Source organism: Typopeltis vanoorti, chromosome 18 (genome assembly GCF_054136105.1).
Source record: "Typopeltis vanoorti isolate ZY-2024b chromosome 18, IOZ_Tvanoo_1.0, whole genome shotgun sequence".
Taxonomy (NCBI): domain Eukaryota; kingdom Metazoa; phylum Arthropoda; class Arachnida; order Uropygi; family Thelyphonidae; genus Typopeltis; species Typopeltis vanoorti.
In genome coordinates, this window is record NC_143566.1 from 85,352,473 (window position 1) to 85,373,550 (window position 21,078).

Here is a 21,078-nt window from a genome sequence, read left to right on the forward strand (position 1 = left end):
ATGCTGAAAGTAACAGAAAAAATATATATAGTAGAATGATTTTAAGGAATGCCGATGGTAGGAAGGTAACGGACTCAGTCGAAATAGTAGAATTACTAAGTGAACACTTTGCAAGAGTACATCATGCAAAGTGTTCACTTAGTAATTCTACTATTTCTGCAATATCACTGCCAGGAATGAGGGATCCAATGGCTTATAGAAGAACTGAGGTGAATGAAAATGGAGGTGAATAGCATATTACAGAAGAACCTTAATGTGAATATATCTGTGGGATTGGATGGTATACCAGCTTGAGTCTTACATGAAGCAGCAAAGGAATTGTCAGTGCCCTTGACCATATTGTTCAATCTAAGTCTCAGCTCTGGGTTAGTCCCAAGGTAGTAGAAAGAGGGGGAAATAGTTCCATTGCATAAAGGAGGCTCCAAGACTGATGTTGCAAATCACCAACTGATCAGCATATCACGAGTTGTTGTCAAAGTATTGGAGAAGTTGGTCAAGAGCAAAATACAGGAATGAATAGATAGAAATGGGATACTGTATGGAGGGCAGCATAGTTTTGTGAAGGGTAGATCATACCTCTGTAACTTGCTCATGTTTTATAATACAGTGACAGCTGAATTGGATAAGGATAATAGGTTTACAGTGATATTACTGGACTTTGCAAAGGCCTTTGACAGGATATCACATGGAATTCTAATCAGTAAACTGCAGCACATGGGGATGGATATAGGGTTGTTGAGATGGATAGGAGGGTGGTTGATGGAGAGCTAGAGTAGTTTATTCAGGAGTAGAGTCCAAATGATGCAAAGTTGGATAGAGCAATAGTGAATATACATGATGTCAAAATTTTGCAGGATGATTTGGATAGATTGGCAGACTGGGCTAAGGAGAATGGATGTCAGTTTAATGTGGCAAAGTGTTAGGTTATGCATTTTGGGATGAAAAGATTATCAGCAGTATACTACATTGGTGGAAGTGTACTCCAGGAAATTGATGAAGCCAGAGACTTGGGAGTGTTAGTGGATAGGGAGTTAAAGTTTACGGGAGAACATAGCAAAAGTGACTAAAGCAGCTCATCAGATCACTTGGTTACTGAAGAATACTGTGATGAGCAGAGACAAGCAGGTTATTGTTCCTTTTTATCGAGCCTTGATAAGACCCCATCTTGACTACTGTGCACAGATCTGGGTGCCAGGGTGTTTTTTGGTGATGGGTTGGAGGTAGAGAGGATCCAGAGGCAAATGACCAAGATGGTAGCTGGTCTATGGAATAAACCTTACAAGAACAGGTTGAAGATTTGTAGGTTACAGAAACTGGTTGATAGGTGGAAAATGGTGATATGATTGAGACATTCAAATTACTGAGGGGTTTTTACAAGATTAATTCAGAGGAAATTTTTCAGAACAGGTGTGGTGGTGGGAGAACTAGAGGCCATCCATGGAAATTGAGCAAGAGTGCAGTTATCAAGGGTGTTAGAACTAGGTTTTTTACTTGGAGAGTGGTGAATGAGTGGAATAAGCTGCCAGAGTCTGTTGTGGATGCTATGACTGTGAATGAGTTCAAAGCAAAGTATGCCAGATACTGTGCAAATGCTGAATAGGTTTTGACATGATATTTAGGGCCTGCCTAGATGAGTCTAAGGACTCCTTGGAGTTGCCCATAATAATAATAATTATCAGCAGTGCTGCTTATAATTCTCCCCAACTTTTGCATCATCAGCAAACAACTGGAGATCCTCAGTCAGACCACATGATATATCATTTACAAACAAGTTAAACAGCAGGGGGGCCCAAGAAGAGAACCCTGGGGCATGGAATTAGTTTCCTTTTTTGAGACATTGCTCTTTCATACACAACTTGTTGGTATCATTCAGAGAGCAGGTCTCCGAATCAATAGACTATCTATTCCCATCCTCTGCAGCTTGTACACCAACCTATCATGTGGTAATCTATCAAACGCTTTTGCAAAGCCCAAGAATATCACTGTATATGATTTTCCCTTATCTAATACACTCATTACCTTATCATAAAATGCAAGTAAATTGCTAAAACAAAAGCCTATCCTTTACAAATCCATGCTGACCATAATAAAGAATGCTATCCATCAACCCAATTCTGTATTCTATGCCTAAACAATCTCTCCAACACCTTGACTACAGCTGCAGTTATACAGACTGGTCTATAAATAGAAACTTCTCTCCTAGAACCATGCTTGTGGAGTGGGGTACTATTTTGCTTTCTTTCCACTCCTTAGAAACCCTACCCACTGTAAGACTTTCATTAAACAACCAGGTCAAGGGCATAGCTAACTGTTGTGCACATTCCTTAAGAATACATGGTGATATGTCATCCATTCCCACAGCCTTATTAGCATCTAACTCAATCAACACCTAATATACCTCTGATTCTTTCACTTCCAATTCTCCTAATATTTGCCTTGCTTCTATATATTGCACCACATCATTTACACCGGTATGATATACATGGATAAAGTGCTCATTCAATAATTTCACTATAACCTTTGCAACTGTCATTCTGCTACCATGACTATCAACCAGTGTCAACTTGCCATAATCATTCTTTCTCTTCCTTGCCATATAGCAGAAAAATTCTCTTGAGTTAACCTTGCCTGACCAGTCAATCTCCTCTCATACTACACCTTTTCTTTCTTGTTTCTTTCTAGCCTGCACTTTATACTCTTCATGGATCCAATCACCGCTAACTGTTTTGTAACTCCTCTGTAGCATTTTCTTTTCCAACACAGCATGCTTGATTTCACTGCTCATTCATTCCTACTTTATTTTCTCATTTAATATTGGTATGTACAGTTACACCCCGAGTTACATAAGTAATGTGTTCTGTAAACCTTTAAATAACTCAAATTTGTAAATTACATACATACAATAACATACAATAAAATGTTCAATGGCTACTCGCACCGCTGTCTTACATTATTTTTTTTTTGCCATTAATCAGATATTTTCCATTTTTATTATTTTTCACGAATGTTTCTTGAATCGTTCGAACCATTCAGCAATAGCTTTAAATGCACTCTCCATGTCAGTGATGCTGGCCTGCTCTAAAAATCCTTATATAACGACATAGCCTTCTCCTGGATAACCAGTAAACTAAACTTAACTGTATCCGCTTCTGTGTCAGATCATTGATCCAGTGAGATGACAATTTCTCCATCTCTGATATCAGGTCCAGCCTCTTTGTTGGTAATAATTGTGCCCTTCAATGCTACCACGCCTTTTGTGCTTTCTACATTGCAAACTTTATCCTTCACTATTGTATTCACTGTCGATATAGGTCGATTTATTTCCCGAGCTATTATTGATAGAATTTTCCCGCCTTCACTAATATGAATTATTTTCAACTTTTCTTCTCAAGTAATTGCAGACCTTTGTTTTTAGATTTATTACCAGCACATTTGGTTTTACGTTTGCATTCCATTTTAAGGGTAAAAAATAAGGAAACTAACAGTGATAACAAGTGACTGAGCAACCGTGCAAGGCATCTACACTGCAATAAGGCTGTCAAAGACGCACCTGCACAAAGCAGTAAACATGTTCATATGCACTAGTAAATTTATTACGTAACTGCGGATTTATGTAAGTCGCATGTTATATAACTTGGGGTGTAACTGTAGTTATACATTGCTTATGTTAGATACTGCCTTGTGAATTTCCATTCACTGTCAACATCTTTTCTGTTCAGCTCATCTACCCAACGTACTGATGCTGACTACAGAACTTTCTATAATCACCCGCTTTATACTTCCACATGTATCCATTTTTGGCAGTAATCTTTTCTTGTTTCACCACTTCCCAAACAAGTACCTCATGATCACTCTCACCAACCAGGAACTACATCTTGTGAAGTTATCACCAAATCCAAAACATTAAAGCCTCTAGTTGCTTTAGATGTTTTATCACTCAGAAATTCAACAAACTCACTCTCCTTGTTTCCATACATTATCTCCTCCTTCCATTCTATACTCCTGTAATTAAAGTTTCCCATCAAGATCACCTTCTTTTTACATGCCCAACCAATTTGCCTAAACATGTCAATCAGTATTCACTAAATTCCCTAGCCTATAACAGCATCCTATCAGATATACTAGCCTATTAATTTCAACTTCACACCACACAAATTCAAAATCTGTTCATGTGCTATCAACTTCCATATTTTGCAGAAACAATTTCTCTGCAATCACTAACAACACTCCCACTCCTCTTTTCACATTCCTATCCTTCCAGAAAATTATATATCCCTCTATTTCTATTCCCAGCATCATATCCTCCTCAGACAACCAAGTTTCACTTATTCAAATTATCTTTGAGCATACTGACTCAATCAATGCAACAAACCTAACTCTTGTTTCGAATACTCCTTGCATTTGTGTACAAACATAACAATCCTTGTGTCTTTGAGGCCATTCTACCCACCAACATGCTCTATTCTAGGTGCTATATTACACCTTTCTGACCACTTCTGTTTCCCTGATCCTGATTCCCATTCCTACCTGTCTCATCCTCAACTTTATGCATTCCATCACCATGTGCTGCTGCAACCACATCTTCAACCTTGTATCCATCTTCCTCCTGTCAAGCATTATGTTTAGCTGTGCTATCCTGCTTCACAAGTAGACTCTGATTATTTACTACATTAACTTCTTGACTCTGTGCCTTCTCAGAAAATAATAGCCTTTCTAAATGCCCAACACCAAACTCATTCAAATGCAATCCATCAACTTTAAACCATTCCAACTCTCCTTTAAATTCATTCCATAGATTTACAAACTGAAATCCCTTTGCCTCACACAACTCAGACATCTTACTATTCATTATCTTGCTCTCCTTCTCAATTCACTATTGTCATATCTGGGCAGCATGCTAACAACTTTTCCAATAATACTATTAACCTTTACCTGCTGCAACAACTTCCTCAAGTCTCTATCAATATTATTTTTTTCCCTAACTAAGTCATCTGTGTCCATAACTACCACTAATTTTGATGCCCACTCTTTCCTTTTCTGCAACACATCAGTTATTTGTTTCATTATTCCACCGGAAAAGCACGTTTTGTGCACTTTATTAGTCATAACACCTCTAATGATTGAGTCCCCATATAATGTTATACAATTATCCTCATCATCTTCTTCCTTATACCCTCTATTACCTTGTGGTGTCAAGGGTCCATTGATCATTGGACCTCACTCCGTCTACAATTATCCTTTGACTCTTTATTCATAATATGAACTTCCTCCTTCTCATTAGCAAATCTCTTCTTTAGATGTTTCATTTCACTTTTCATTTTCGCTAACTCTTGCTTAAGCACATCTACTATGGTCCTGACTCTTGCTCCAATTTCTAATCATTCAAATCTATCAACACACTTTTCACATTGCTTCCCTTCTTTTTGTTTACACTAACAGTCCACAAATCTTTCACATTTTTCGGTGCATACATGAAGCAATTTTCTCAATGCATCCACTGGGAAAAATCCATGGCAGAACTTGATCTTTGCACTGAAGCTTTCCATTCCACTGACATGTGCTTCTTTAAGGATGCCATTTTCAGAAGCAGAAGCAAATGAGTACGAGCAAACAAGTAGTAAAACACAATATAAAAAAACAAAAATTCCAACAACAAAAATACTACTGAAGAATATTTGTATCCAGACTGAAAAAATGCACACAATTTATGATAAAAAGCCAAACTATACACTATTTAAAAACACTTTTTTTTTTAGCACAGCTCAAATCTACTGCTATGTTCACTCACAACACTAGTGCTGCTCCTCTTAATATTAAGCTAGAATGTTCATAGTCAAGCAAAGTGGCATCACATAAACGTAATTAACACTATGATATGGAGTGGTTTTACACTATCTATTGTTGTCTGGGAGAGTCTGTTTATCTCTGTGTGGAAATGCAAAAACTGCCACCTCTGTACAAAACTGGCCAAATCATCACCTTCCGTTGTAAAGGACTTATATAGTTCATCATGTTCTAAACAGAATTTGAATTCAGGTCTTCCAACAAAAAGGCATTATCACTATTCACTGAGCTATGGAGAATCTAATAATAATATATTAAAAAAATATATCTCTTAAAATTTGTTTCATTAATGTAAACACAAACACTAGAAACTGAACATGAGCTTATTAGAATACTTCTACTTATGTCACACAGATCAGAAATGTATGAATGGACTGCTAGGCATAGAGTAATTTAAGAAACCCAATTTTCATTGATAATATGAATCATTCCATTTATGTACAATAATATGTATGACACCATTTGCACCCAATGTAACAGAGAAATAAAACTCAGACATGTGATTAAGAATGTAAGAGAACCTTAACAAGTTTGCTTCTCAGTAAATACTATATACAAAAATTTGTTACACAGGAATGGCATTATTTAGATATTAGACAAGCAATAAAGCATACTTTTAGTCTGGTTTATAATATTCTGCTGAGCATAAAGGAAACAAACAATGCTCAAGGTAAAAACATCACTGTCAGTTAATCCAAGCTATCAAGAGAAATTTCTTTCATCCTGTAAATTACAAAACATTCTGTTGCTACTGAATAATACTAAATAATATCAGTAAATAATACTAAATAATAACTACACTAAATAATATCAGTTAATAAGTTATATTTCCTTCCTCCCTCTTCAATGAATTTTCTTGCTGGGATCTAACATTTTCTATCACTGAATATGTTGTTATATCTGGTATCATTATAAAGAATTTTTTTTGTACCATAAAAGGTATTAATCTTATTTTTATAAGAAATTTTCCACATGTACATCAAAACTGTGGTACTTAGATTGAAATACAAATTACACCTTCAAATAATTTGAAAGGTATCTTCATTTTGCAATCATTTTCCAAGAATGTGCCACCTTTCAAATAAAATGAGAGATGGATATATAACAATCAAACTGAAGTCAACAAACATCTGTACTGAATGAAATGAAAGAGAACAAACCTTTAACTGAACATCGATAATTACACATAGTGCATTTGTATGGTTTCTCTCCTGTATGTAAGCGCATATGCCTTTTCAGATCAGAATTTATTTTAAATTTAGCTGTGCAAACTGAACAGTGGAATGGAGAGTCTCCAGTATGAGTCCTTAAGTGTACCACCAGTTGACTGGAATTACGACTTGCGTATGGACATATCTGGCATCTGAAAACCAGAGAAATAAAATTAATTCTTTACATAAGCTAAAGTAATTCCAGAAAAATTTCCAAAGATGAAAAGGTAATGAGATAATTATTTATAATTAAATATTGTCTAATAAACTAATGAAAATTACCAAATAATTATAGCTAAAAAAAAAAACTTTTTCTGTGATGTTGAAATAGGATGTTATTCCCCACCCTCCTCTCTCTGTCTCTCTGGGGTTCCTAGTATCTAATAAATTAAATATTCATGATAATAAATTGTAAAAGAATGTAACTGTAGAATTTCATTGAATAAATATCAACCTTAACTTCTACCTGAAGTGAAAGTTCGATATTCTAACATATGCAGTTGATTTCTTGATGACAAGTTGTTAGCAAACAGAGGAATGATTGATTTCTGAGCAAAAGAGCCTCATCCTTTCATGAAGCACCACTCAAGTAACTTTATATACTACACATATTGGCCACTGAATTAGAAACCTTTATGCAGATATATATAAACATCACTTATGCAATGTATAATGAAAAATACTTGGTCACGTGTATCACCATTGCTTGTCTAAGAGACATAACTGTGGTCCTAAGACAGTCTTGTCAGGAATTGAGATTGCCATTGTCTGAGAAGATTTGTGTGGGCAAACAGAACTTCCTTATATAGCATTTAACTGAAGGCTGTTCCCAACCCATATCTCACCAAACTATGTGCAGGAAACTGCAGAGAACTAGTATTGCAGTTGCATGCCTATACGAAAACAATGATTTCTGCAAAGAACCAGAAATTGGTTCTTTTGCGAGCCAAAAGAATCCTTCACATCTACTATAGGATGAGATTTCTTTATGGATAATAAGTAAAACACATATGCTTTAAGATCCACTCAGATGGTGAGATAATGTAAGCATCAAATAAAGTCTTTGGCAAAATAGTATGTTTAATGATTGAAACATGGTGTAATAGATAATGGAATGCTGTATCTAACGAATGGTACATTCGTTAGATACAGCATTCCATTATCTATCAACATGTGCGACTCTTTCTTCATTATATTGTTTTATGTTCAGATGTCCTCCTATTTACAGAACTTTCTGTGTGAAGCAATTGACCAAAGCACTTAATGAAGGCTATTCCTGACCTATATCTCACTGAACTATGAGCAGAGAATTGAAGAGGATCGTTATTCACAGTTGCATACCTATAAGTAAAATGAAAGTTTCTAATTTAGTGACTGGTATGTGTATAATGATGGCCCAATTGTGATTAGTAAACTGAATATTGATTCAACACACTTCAACTCAACAAAGCTAATTTAAAGTGACATTTTTCAATAAGTTTTATCCCACTATACTACTGAAGCACTTAGTTGTCCAATCGGTTTCTGAGTAAAGAATGAAAAAGCAAGAAATTCCATATGAACATCCCAAACTCTCTGACCTAGTCCAAGCGAGATCTTATCAAAGCCTTGTAAAGAGGCAAAATGACATCCTTATCTTTACATGCGAAAGTTTGTTTCAGCATTGCAATTATCCTTTGAGTTGTATTTGCAATCTTTGCCACATGGTCCCCAAACTTCAACTTCTTCTCTACTAACACTCCAAGATCCCTAGCCTCATCAGTTTCTTCTAGCATAATTCCACCAATATAATATGACATTGGATATCTAATCATGCCAAAGTGAATGACTTTACATTCACTGATATTGAACTGACATCCAATTTCCCATGCCCACAATTCCAGCCTATTCAAATCATTTTGCAAGTACTGCATATCAGCAGCATTCCTGATTACCCTACCTATCTCTGCATCATCAGTAAATAGCTGTATGTTGCTTGTCAAATCCTTACTAATATCATTAATGTACAGACTGAATAATAGTGGACCAAGCACCGATCCTTGTGGTACACCACTGGTTACTTTGAATCTTGCAGACTCACATTCCCTGTATACTTCCTTTTGATATATATCAGTCAGCAATCCTCTTATCCACGCTAATATTCTATAACCCAAACCCATATTCTCCAATTTATGCAACAGCCTACTATGCTGAATTTTGTCAAAAGCCTTAGCAAAATCCAAAAGTATCATGGTGTATCCATTCCCCTTGTCTAGTTCAATGGTAACATTGTTATAGAATGCGAACAAGTCGCTAAGACATGAGCTTCCCTTAGTAAATCCATGATGTTCATTGCAAAGAGTGTCAACCCATTTCTGAATGCGAGCGCTAACAAATTTTTCCAATTCTCTCAGAGCTCACCCTGCCTCGCCTTTTTGGCAGTTTAAAACTACCAGAGCGCTAAGAATTTGACCCGCTGTACCATCTATACATCTTTTCAAAGGGCTCAAAGATGTATGTATTTTGAAACACGCACCTGGGCTATTAATGCGAACATGATGCAATGTTTATGCTTCAAATCTCTTCATTAAGCATTAGTATATTGTGTTTAATGTTAGGAATCACACGAAGCTAGGACACAATTAAGGGAGTTTATTCCTGTTAAAGACAACAAAATATAATGGCGATATTGCTATTCAGAGGATAAGTACCACACACCTAGAATATTCGCCCCGGGTGAATATACACCTGGTCGTCGACTTACGATCGTCTGCACTTACAACCACAAAAAAAAAAAAAAAAAAAGAATAAATTAATAATAAATCAGGCAGCTGCACGTACGATAACTATGGGATACGATTTTAACCATATGGGATACAATTTTAACCAAACAACGACAGGGACCCATCCATGAAATGGAGAAATTGTTGTTTATGTGGATGGAAGATTTAATACAGAAAAATTCACCCATGAGCCTTTGCGCGGTGCAAGCGAAGGCTTGAAGTCTGTTTCAGAGTTTAAAATCACGCACCGGAGACGATTACGCAGAAGATTTTCAGGCTAGTACTGGATGGTTTAAGCATTTTAAAAAAAGATTTGCTTTGCATAATGTACGTGTCACAGGAGAAGCAGGAAGTGCAGATGAAGCCCAAAAATTCGTTGATAGTTTTGACTCTTTAATCAAAGAAGAAGGTTATCTACCGGAACAAATATTTAACGTAGATGAAACCAGCTTGCAATGGAAATGCATGCCTAATCATACGTATGTACACCTAGAAGCAAAAAGGATGCCAGGATTCAAAGCTTTTAAGGATCGGTTGACTTTGTTGCTTGGTGGGAATGCCGCGGGTTTTAAGCTGAAGCCTTTTCTCATTTATCGTTCAGAAAACCTTTGTGCATTTAAGTACATCAACAAGCACACACTGCCTGTTTACTACCGTTCAAACCCTAAAGCTTGGATGACTCAAGCACTGTTCGAAGACTGGTTCATGAACTGCTTTAATATTGTGTAGACAGAGGTATCCCTTTCAAGATTTTATTGATTATGGACAATGCCCCTAACCACCCTCCTCATCTGGACGACCTTCAATATAATGTTAGAGTGGTTTTTATGCCACCTAACACAACCACTCTCATTCAACTCATGGATCAGGTTACTATTTCAGCATTCAAGGCTCACTACCTCAGAACAACATTCGCACAAGCCATCGAAGTGATAGATTCTGATGCTGATTTATCTTTGCGAGACTTTTGGAAGCAGTACAACATTCTTCAGTGTATCAAGAATATTTTGAACGCATGGGAAAGTGTAACAAAGAATTGTATGTTGTCAGGAATTTGGAAAAAGTGTCTAAAATGTTATGCGAATACATTTGAAGGATTTGAAAAAGGAGAGGAACTGGAAGTGATTACAGAAAAAATAGCTAAACTTGCAAAAAATCTTAAATTAGAATGTAAAATAGCAGACATAGAGGAGTTGCTAGATTGTGAAATAAAAGAACTTTCGGATGAAGAGCTGACTGAATTGGAAGCACAGAGAGTGTCAGAAGAGAAAGAAGAAGAGGAGCTAGAAAAGAAATTCACTGCCAAGAGTTTATCAGATTCTTTTTCGCAACTGAATAAAGCTCTTGCCAGTTTCAAAGCAAATGGACCCTAATGTTGAATGATTCACAAAGGTTGAACATATCATTCAAGATGTTGTGCGTTGTTATCGTGAGATATATGAAGAAAAAAAAAAGAAACAAACTGTTCAAACAAAGCTCAGCATGTTCCTCATCAAGAGAACATCTCCTACCTCAACCCAAGAACATGACCCTGATGATCCACAACCCAGCACAAGCAGAGATTAAAAAATTGATTTTGTAAATTTCATTTGTATTAATTTTTACATTAATTTTAGATTGTATTTTTGTGTTTACAATAATACTGTACAGTATGTACAGTATTATTTTTCACATTATGTACAATATACATAATTATAAATTTAAAAGATTATAAAAATAAATTATAAAGATGATAAAAAGATTAGAAAGGTTAAAGAATACTGTTAATAAATATATGGCCAACATACGACCAGTCAGTCAGAACGGAAGTCGGTCGTAAGTCAACGACCAAGTGTATTTGTATTATGCTTAAAGCACACCACTTATATTGATGTAAAACTGAAACTAAAACTACAAATTAACTTATTTAATAAGTATAAATTAATTAGCAAGTTAAATGAATTAATTCAACAGCACAGGAAAAAAAAATCAAAGATTATTTCATTACTTTAAAAAATCATGTATAATACATTCAGAAAGAAACTGTTTAATGACCAGTTTTGTACATCATATCACATACATCCTTTTAAATTACATTAGAAAAATGTAATTTAAAAGGATGTATTAGCAGGGAGATTTCTAAATTAAAAATTGCTATGCATTGAACTTAACTGGATGTTGAACATAACATTGAGATGTCAGATGCATGGCTCATTGGTGCAATGTGCTGCATAATTTCTGATATAGCCTAATTCATATCTATCAGGTTTCTGATATGTGCAGTCCAAAGCTAAATATGAGATAAATACGAGACCTTAGTTTTTGTTACATTTGTTACATTCAGTACCTATATATGCAGACTTAAAGAAGCTGCTGGACATCATAGCATTTCAGCAGCTTTTTTAAGTCTGCATAGGTAGGTACTGAATTCAATGAATGGCATTCTTGTTAGCTGTCAAAGTACTCAATGTTTCTCTCTGGGTGTATAAAAAGTCAATCCAGATTTATGTGCTCACTTTGTCACTATGTCTTTATTATGTTCTTTGAGATGGATTTCTCCAGATTATTTTGTCTATTCAACATTGCAGATGTTCAAGCACAGAAAATTTCACCTAGCATTTGAGAGAAACCATGACTGTTGAGTGATTGTAGCATCATGGACACCTTTTTTGCAGCACTCAGGAAGACCTTCAACAAGCTCAACCCCCAAAAATATCGAAACCATTCGCCAACTTGTGCATGAGGATCGTCGGAGAACACTCCACAACATTGCTGCCATTGTCGGTGTGTCATATGGAACAGTCCAGGTAATCCTCATGTGTGATTTGAACATGTGCCATGTTGCTGCCAAGTTCATCCCCAGGCTGCTGACCCAGGAGCAGAAGGAACACCGGGTCGAAGTCTGGGAAGAACTCTGTCAGCGTGCCACGGAGTACCCATCCTTCATGTCGAGGATCATTACCGGTGACGAAACTTGGGTGTATGGGTACGACCCTGAGATGAAGCAACAGTCTTCACAGTGGAATAGCCCATCATCTCCACGACCGAAAAAGGCGAGGCAGATCCACAGCTCAACCATACTCATTGTCTTTTTCGACATTCGCAGCACTGTGCATCGAGAATTCATCCTCAGGAGCCAGGCCGTCAATAGCAAGTTCTACTGCCAGGTTTTAAAGGCGTCTGGGGGAGGATATTCGGCGAAAGCGACCAGATCTGTGGTGCGCGAAAAACTGGTTCACAACGATAATGCACCCTGTCACCAAGCTCTCCTCACACATGAGTTTCTCGCCAGAAACAACATGATCTCACTTCTGCACCCACACTACTCGCCAGATTTGGCTCCTGCAGACTTCGCCCTCTTCCCAAAGATGAAGATACAGCTCAAAGGTCACTGTTTTCACACCATTGCAGAGATCCAGCACGAATCGCAGAAGGTGCTTGACATGCTTCGAAAAGAAGACTTCCAGGACACATTCCAGAAGTGGTAAGAATGCTGGGAGCGCAGTATTGATATGCAAGGTGATAGTATGTAAACGTAGATAAATAAAGTAATTTCTCATTAACAGAGCTAGTCTCGAAACTTTTTGATACCACCTCGTATGTTCAACATCTGGTTTAAGTTCATTTGACTTACAGTGTTAATTTAGAAATCTTCCTGTTAATACCTTTTTCTAATTTTGTAATTTAATCTGATGAATGTATACAATATGACACATGAAACCAGTCATGTAATAATGTACAATTCACACTGTAGAAACCTCAATTCAAAGATTATTTCACGTTTTGAATTGACACACACACATATATATATATATATATATATAATTACAATTCATTTTACTCGGTGGGAAATATTATTAAAAAGTTTTAATGACTGATACCAAGAGATAAAGAGATGGCATGGTATATTTGAAAAGATACTACTAGTTTACTAGTTTCGTTGAATTGATCAACATCTTCAGGTTTATGAAGTGGGTTTTCTGTATATAGAGATTTTAAATCTATCAGAGTATCATGTAAGAATTACACGTTCCTGGATGTAATTCTCTGATAGATTTAAAATCTCTATATACAGAAAACCACTCACACTAATAGATATCTGCACTGTCAATCTCACCACTTCCAACCACAAAAGCTCGGAACTATCTCCACCTTAGGACAAAGCGCACGCTCTCTTTTAAATGAACCAGATGAGCTTCAAAAAGAAATTAATCACCTTTCTCTGATCTTTAAACAAAATGGATATTCTGAAAAAGCAATTAAGAAGTTTCTTCTGGATCCTACTAGGCAGTGTACTATGGAAACTACTAATTTTAAAGGTAGCATCTCCATCCCATACATTACTTCAGTCTCCAATAAATTGACTAAAGTCCTTAAAAAAATACAACACAGGACGTTTTTCACTACACTACCTAAAATCCGTTCTCTTATAAGCCATCCGAAGCCTATTCATCACAACCTAAAATATCCAGGTGCATACAAATTATGGTGTGATATACCTTTGTATATCACACCATAATTGTAATATTCCTTACTTTGGACAGACTAACAAATCTATTGAACCACGTATAGAAGAACATAAGAGAGAGACATCTCCTATAAAAGATCACATGCATCAGTGCTATCCAGTCATGTTCTTTTCTCAAACAATCCTCATGATGATCTACAAAGTCACTCAGTTTGCTGGGATAAATCCGAAAACATTTTTCGCTGCAGTGATGAGTTTGAAAGGAAAATCGTCGAATCCAGGGAAATCCTCCTTAATCCTGAACATTTGAACAGCAATTTAAGTTACAACATCCCTGATAGCCATACTGCAGTTGTTCAATACTGGCGTTCTCGAGAACTTACAAGCAATCACGCAACAGACAATGGCACGTTGGATAGAACAACTTGAAAAATACAACATTTTTTATGTCAATTATGTATTGCATTTTTGCCTGTAATTCTCAGTTTTTTGTAACTTCAATTTTTATTATTGTGTTCTACCTTTAGTGGATACCTGATGAGGGCTGTAAAAGGCTGAAACTAGTTGTATCATTCTCATTAAAACAATATTTTATCTCAGTTTAAAGTCATTAAATATCTATTTTTAAAATGTACCATAACAACCGAGTAGAAGCTCAGGAATACATATATACATATATATATATATGTATGTAACTAAAAAATTTTTGCCAGCGTAAGTCTGGTAGAATAAGAAATGATATATAATATATGCATGTTATTTTAGAAAGCCAATGAACAATGTTATAACACTCTTCATAGACAATTTCAAAATACATAAATTCATGTAAAAGCAATAAACAGCAAGACAATTTTTTAATGCAAATTCCATCCATAAAAGGCTGTAAATGTATTGTATATTAGTACCACGGGTGGGCTAAAGGTTAGATAATCTAAAACCTTGCTCTATCAAACATGGAAGTTTTCTGAATCACTTCAGGATTGCAGTGAGCAAAATGGTGATTTCACATAAGGTTATAAAAGTCATCTACCATGTAAGAATACCTTCACAAAAGCATCCATTCCTGCAGTAGAATATGAACCCATAACCTATTGGAGAGTGGAAGCACTATCGACTCTGCCAATCAGATTGGAAAGGAAACACATTTATTGATTGTTCCACTGTAAAATAGAAGAGGTTGTTTGACCAGCAATGTAAATGTATATAAGTTATACCTCCAACAGTTTCCTGCCAATAACTTTTTCTAAAGGTTGATGGAAAAACTAGCTTTAAAATAAAACTTTACTTAACAGTAAAATGATGGAGTTAAAAAGTTAACATCTATAAATATATCACCACCAACATAATTTGCTACAAAAACTTACTTGAAGGGTCTTTCATCTGTGTGAATGCGCATATGCTTTTTCAGACTACTCGGATCACAGGCTGCATATGGACCTATATCAATAAAATATATTTTTTCATATTTCCCTTAATTACAAATATAATTTAAACTATTGATGAAATTTTAAGGTCAAATGAAAGAAGCATGCCCCATGTCACAATACTTTTTAGAAGAGTGTGTTGCTTCTATTTGAAATTATGTGTATATCCTGGTGTGTGTGTACTTTAAATTACACTTCAAAGTGAAGAAGAGCACATTACAAAGGTGTTGAATCCAAAGTAAAGACACATTGATCTGTCTTAAAAGAGTCAAATATTTCTCCTTAAAACAAAAATGCTCTGTAAACATCATTTTCTTCATGCTCAATAATGAAGGGAAGTTGTAAAGTACTGCTGCTGATTTTAGTCCTGTCTAAAAAAACTACAACAGAAACCTATAATCAGAAATATATTAGTAGGTAATCCCCCCAACACACACCAAAAATCCACTACAGTTCATGCTGTATATGGCACTGGCATCATTAATGCAACATGAAAAAATGAGTTTAAAAATAACCAGATGTCCTAAATCGATGTACACAGAAGTTCCATTTAACCACATCTCAGCATGTAGATATCTGCCCATAATTGACAGATATAAGACTTTAAGCAGATAGGGCACACATTTAAACTCTCTACATACATATTAAAAACATCGTGCATGGATATCTGAGATACCAGTGAGGTGATTTCTAAACTTTGTACAATAATGTCCCCCCCCATAGCTTAGGAACATTTTATCGCACCCCCCCTCCCCCATTCACAGAAACATATGCACTGTACTCTGCTTTATTTTCATTAAACAATTTTCACAAATATTAATCCAAAGTTCATAAATAATAAATTTTTTAGGATTAGGTTTTAAAGATATACAAATGACTAATGCATAAACAAACCCTAACTTATGTAACAGTTCTTCTTCTTCTTTATCATCCATCAGATGATGAGTTGAATCTCTTATGAGTAAGAAATCTTTGCCATCTTGCTCTACCTCTGGCCATTTCTGTCATCTCTTGGAAGCTTGATAATTGTGACCTTTCCTTCAAACACTATAGCCAAGTTCTTTTTAGTCTGCCTCTTGACCATCTTCCTCCAATGATTCCATTCAAGACTATTTGGTAATCTCTGAGAGGACATTCTCTGGAAGCATCCAAATCATCTTAATTGCTGGGAAGAGTTTTATCTATGATATTTTCTGTACAGTTTAATTCATGTTTGACTTGCTCATTTGTTTTGCATTCTGACCAGTGAGTCTTATTTTTTCTTAAGCATTTCATTTTAAATATGCTGTCCCGTATTTCTTTCTGATTGTTTTGGCTCCATATGTTGTAATCAGGTATAATAATGACTTTATAGAGTTTTAGTTTGAGATTTTTTGAAATGTAACAGTTATGTTGTACAAAATCCTTTATAAAATATGTAGGTTGATTAAATGTAACCTCCCCAACCTCAATTAATCACACCCTATTACTCACTTGTTTACAATATGTGTATACAGTAACATATTTACACTATAAACATAAGCAATACATGTACAATATAATTAATATAATGTACATGTATACAGTACATTAAATATTTTCAAAGTTATTTAGGTTAGTTTCATTCACAGGATGCACACAGATACTAGATTTCAATGTGCAATTATTAATGCAAGCATAATACACTATATTTTTATACTTTGAAATTAAAAAAAAAAATTTATTTAATTTGGCTGTTTGATCATGCATAATAATAAAAGAATTTTTCAATACTATAAACAATATCAGCAACCTTTTTTGTTATTACAGTTGAATTTAAAGAGGCAGATTTTCACACATTCCTTTATCCACTTCTTTTCCTTTTTCCAGTATTCTACCACATGCACATCCAAACACTAAAAATTATTAAAGTGTATGAATGAGCTGCATGGAATGTCTGCCTATTGAAGACTGCTGTTGTGTGATGTATGTAATATAGGTATCTTAAGTAAAATTTTTAACTGGAAATTTTTCTCATAGTCCTTTCAGGATAATCTGAAAAGTCCAAATTGAGGAATATCAGGATGTCCATATTTGGAATAATATTTGTAATTGTAAAATGAATTAGATATGTACTAATATTTAATGTGATGAATGCTACATTAAATATTTCAGCACTAAGTATTTTATGTCAAAGTGCGCATAACTTGGAAATTCCCACATACTTTCAACACTGTAATGAGCTGCAGATATAATTGAAATTGTTATAATGATAGTTTTAAAAAATAGTTTAACATGTGTAAAGGAAATTAGAATTTATTTACAACTCCTTGTGTTCTTTTTTACGAATAGAGATTGTACGTCCAGTTTCCCCAATATAAGGTAAGTACAACCCCTATCTGTAAAAAAGAACACAAATGACACATTAATAAAATAATTTTGGTGAAGCAGGCCTCTCAGATCATGCTCTTAACACCCTACATCGAATTGATTGGAAAAGCACTTGTTCTTTGCATCGTACAAAAACTTGGCATGAACAGAAATTTAAAGAAGCCTGTGAAATTTTGATTAACCACCCTAATCTTAATAATAATGGGGGCTTAAAAATTCCAAGAATTTGGATGGCACACATTCAGCCCACTTAGTTTTCAGCAAACCCTGACTTTAGGACTTTAAGTAATTTTCGTTTTTTAATGGCCACTATCCATACCAGTTGCAATTTATATGTATACTTATATAAGTAATTTTATTTTCTGTTTATTTATTTATCTATTATTTTCTGTATGAACATGTTACTCTCCAGCTTAATTAACTTTGTAACCTAATAGATAATAATAATAACAGGACTCTAGCTTTGATGTAGTGAGGTTTTTTTTTTTCCCTTTAACACCAGAGGTCAGGGCAAATAGTTTTAACAGTTGATCAGTAACTTTAGCATGCCATGTAGATTGTAGTGCAGTTGTTTCCTTGCATATATATGTCCTTAAGAAGATGACCTTAATGTGAAGGTCGAAACATCGATTGTATATTTTGGTTTATATTAACCTAAAGTTTTACTCTAACACAGTAGTTGTCCATAATTTTCATAATGTATTCTGATCACCGTGTAAGCATGAAAGAAAGGACTCCTTCATAGTAGTGTGTATACATCCCAACCATAGCTCTCATACAGGTATAAAAATGAAGCAGAGTCTTGCAATCTTTATAGACAAACATTAACAGTAAAATGGGACATACTGAAGAGCTCTGCAGCTTTTGAAGTGACAATATCATAGGATAACACCTTTGCAACAACTCAGGTTTGGGAAATTTCTACCCTACTGTAGCTGCACTGATCAATTGTAAATGATGTTATTGTGAAAATGAAAACACTTAGAAGCAATGACATAGTTTGAGAAATTTCTACCTGCCATAGCTAACCCGATCAATTGTATGTGATGTTATGCTTGCATCTATTTATGATGTTATTGGCAGTAGGATGGATGAGTCTGGGTTTGGTGGATGCTAGGAGAACACCACATGACCAAATATGTTGTGCCAAGTTTGGTGGAGGCAGCATCATGGTCTAGGACTGTTTTTCATGGTTTCAGGCTGGGCCTCCCAGTTACAGTGATGGGTAAATCTTAACACTGCAGCCTATAATGACATCCAAGACAACTGTGTGCTTCAGACTTTGTGGCAAGAGTTTGGTGAAGGCTCTTTTCTGGATCAAGATGAAAATGTCTGTTATTATTATTATTCAGGCCTCCATGGAGTCAAAAGACTCATCGTGGAAGGTCCTTCCTAAGAAGCACAAAGTCTATCAAGACTCATCGAGGGGAAGTCCCCCCCCCTCAGAAACACAAAGTCTATCATACCACTGCTTAAACTCATTGACCGTTCTTGCTCTCATCACTCCATCAGGCAATGCATTCCATGGTTCAACCACCCTCCATGCAAAGAAACCATTCCTCACCCTCTTGCTCACAGTTTCCTTTCGTAACTTCCAGGGATGGCCTCTTGTCATCACTCCTTCCTGCTGTTCAACCAAGCAAAAGAACTCCCCAGTGTCAACCCTGTAACCACCTCTCAACAGTTTAAAAGTCTCAATCATATCACCTCTCCTTCTTCTATCCACCAAACTCTGCAGTCCACATTCCTTCAGCTGATCCTCATAACTATCATTGTACAGTCCTGAAACCATCTTTTTTATCCACCTTTGTACCATTTCTACAGTTAATTTATCCCCTTCAAATCCTGGGGACCAAATCTGAAAGCAATAGTCCAAGTGTGGTCTGATCAAGGTCTTATATAACGGAATGATAACTGTTTTATCTCTGCAGGTCAGCGTCCTTCTCATTATTGCAGCAATCCTATGTGTTACCTTCACCACCTTTGCAATATGTCCCCTAAATTTCAGTTTTCTATCAATCATCAACCCCAGATCTCTTATCTCCCCTACTTCCTCCAGTATAACTCGTCCCATAGAGTATGCAGTGTCCCATTGATGTTTCCCAAACCTCAAGAACTTACATTTTGCTGCATTAAACTAACATCCCCATTCATTTGCCCATCTATCTAGCTTATTCGAATTCTCTTGCAGGGCTGCCACATCTGCACTATTATGAATAATCCTTGCAATCCACTGACAATGTCATAGATATAAAGGTTAACCAATATAGGTCCCAGTACTGAGCCCTGTGGGACCCCACTTGTAACCCTCTGCTTCCTTGAAACTGCCCCCACCATACACAACTCTCTGATACCTATCGGACAGCCAATCCTGAATCCAGTTGACTAATCTGACATCCAGACCCATGTGCTGCAACTTAAATATCAGCTTATCATGTGGCACCCTGTCAAATGCCTTTGCTAAGTCTAAGAAAATGGCAGTATGTGCCTTTCCCTCACCTGATGCGCTTGTAACTTTATCATAAAAGGCTAGCATATTACTAAAACAAGAGTGCCCCTTCACAAATCCATGTTGACTCTCACAGATAACATTACCCTCATCTGCCCAATGCTGTATATGGTCCTTCACTACTTTCTCCAAGATCTTACTAACTACTGATGACACACAAACTGGGCTATAATTAGACACTTCCAGTCTGCTACTGCCCTTATGCAATGGCACTATCTTACCTTCCTTCCATTCCATTCCATTGGATGTTGAAGAATTTGACTGGCCTGCACAGAGCCCTAATCTCAACCCCATCACTTGCTTGTGGGATAAATTTGAACACCGAATGCAAGCCAGGCCGAATTGCCCGTCAGTGACTGACCTCACTAATGCTCTCTTGGAAGAATGGAAGGAAATTACCATAGTAACATACAAAAATCTAGTGGAAAGCCTTCCTAAAAGATTGAAGACTGTTATAGGAGCAAAAGGGTGGATTAACTCCATATTAATGCTTTTATTTTCAAGTGAAAGTTGGGAGAAGCAGGTAACCAGA

The 21,078-nt window shown here is 35.9% G+C and overlaps 1 protein-coding gene across 2 annotated transcripts in view; it reads right to left on the reverse strand.

Annotated features, from left to right (window-relative positions):
* LOC150096883 (uncharacterized) overlaps positions 1-21,078 on the reverse strand; it is a 111,448-nt gene that overhangs the window by 43,260 nt on the left and 47,110 nt on the right. For both annotated transcript variants that reach the window (XM_090408135.1, XM_090408134.1), the window contains exons 5-6: positions 15,629-15,701; positions 7,005-7,207 (exon numbers count right to left, since the gene is read on the reverse strand). In XM_090408135.1, coding sequence (XP_090264261.1) covers positions 7,005-7,207; positions 15,629-15,701 — 276 coding nt within the window. The remainder of the gene's footprint in view (positions 1-7,004; positions 7,208-15,628; positions 15,702-21,078) is intronic.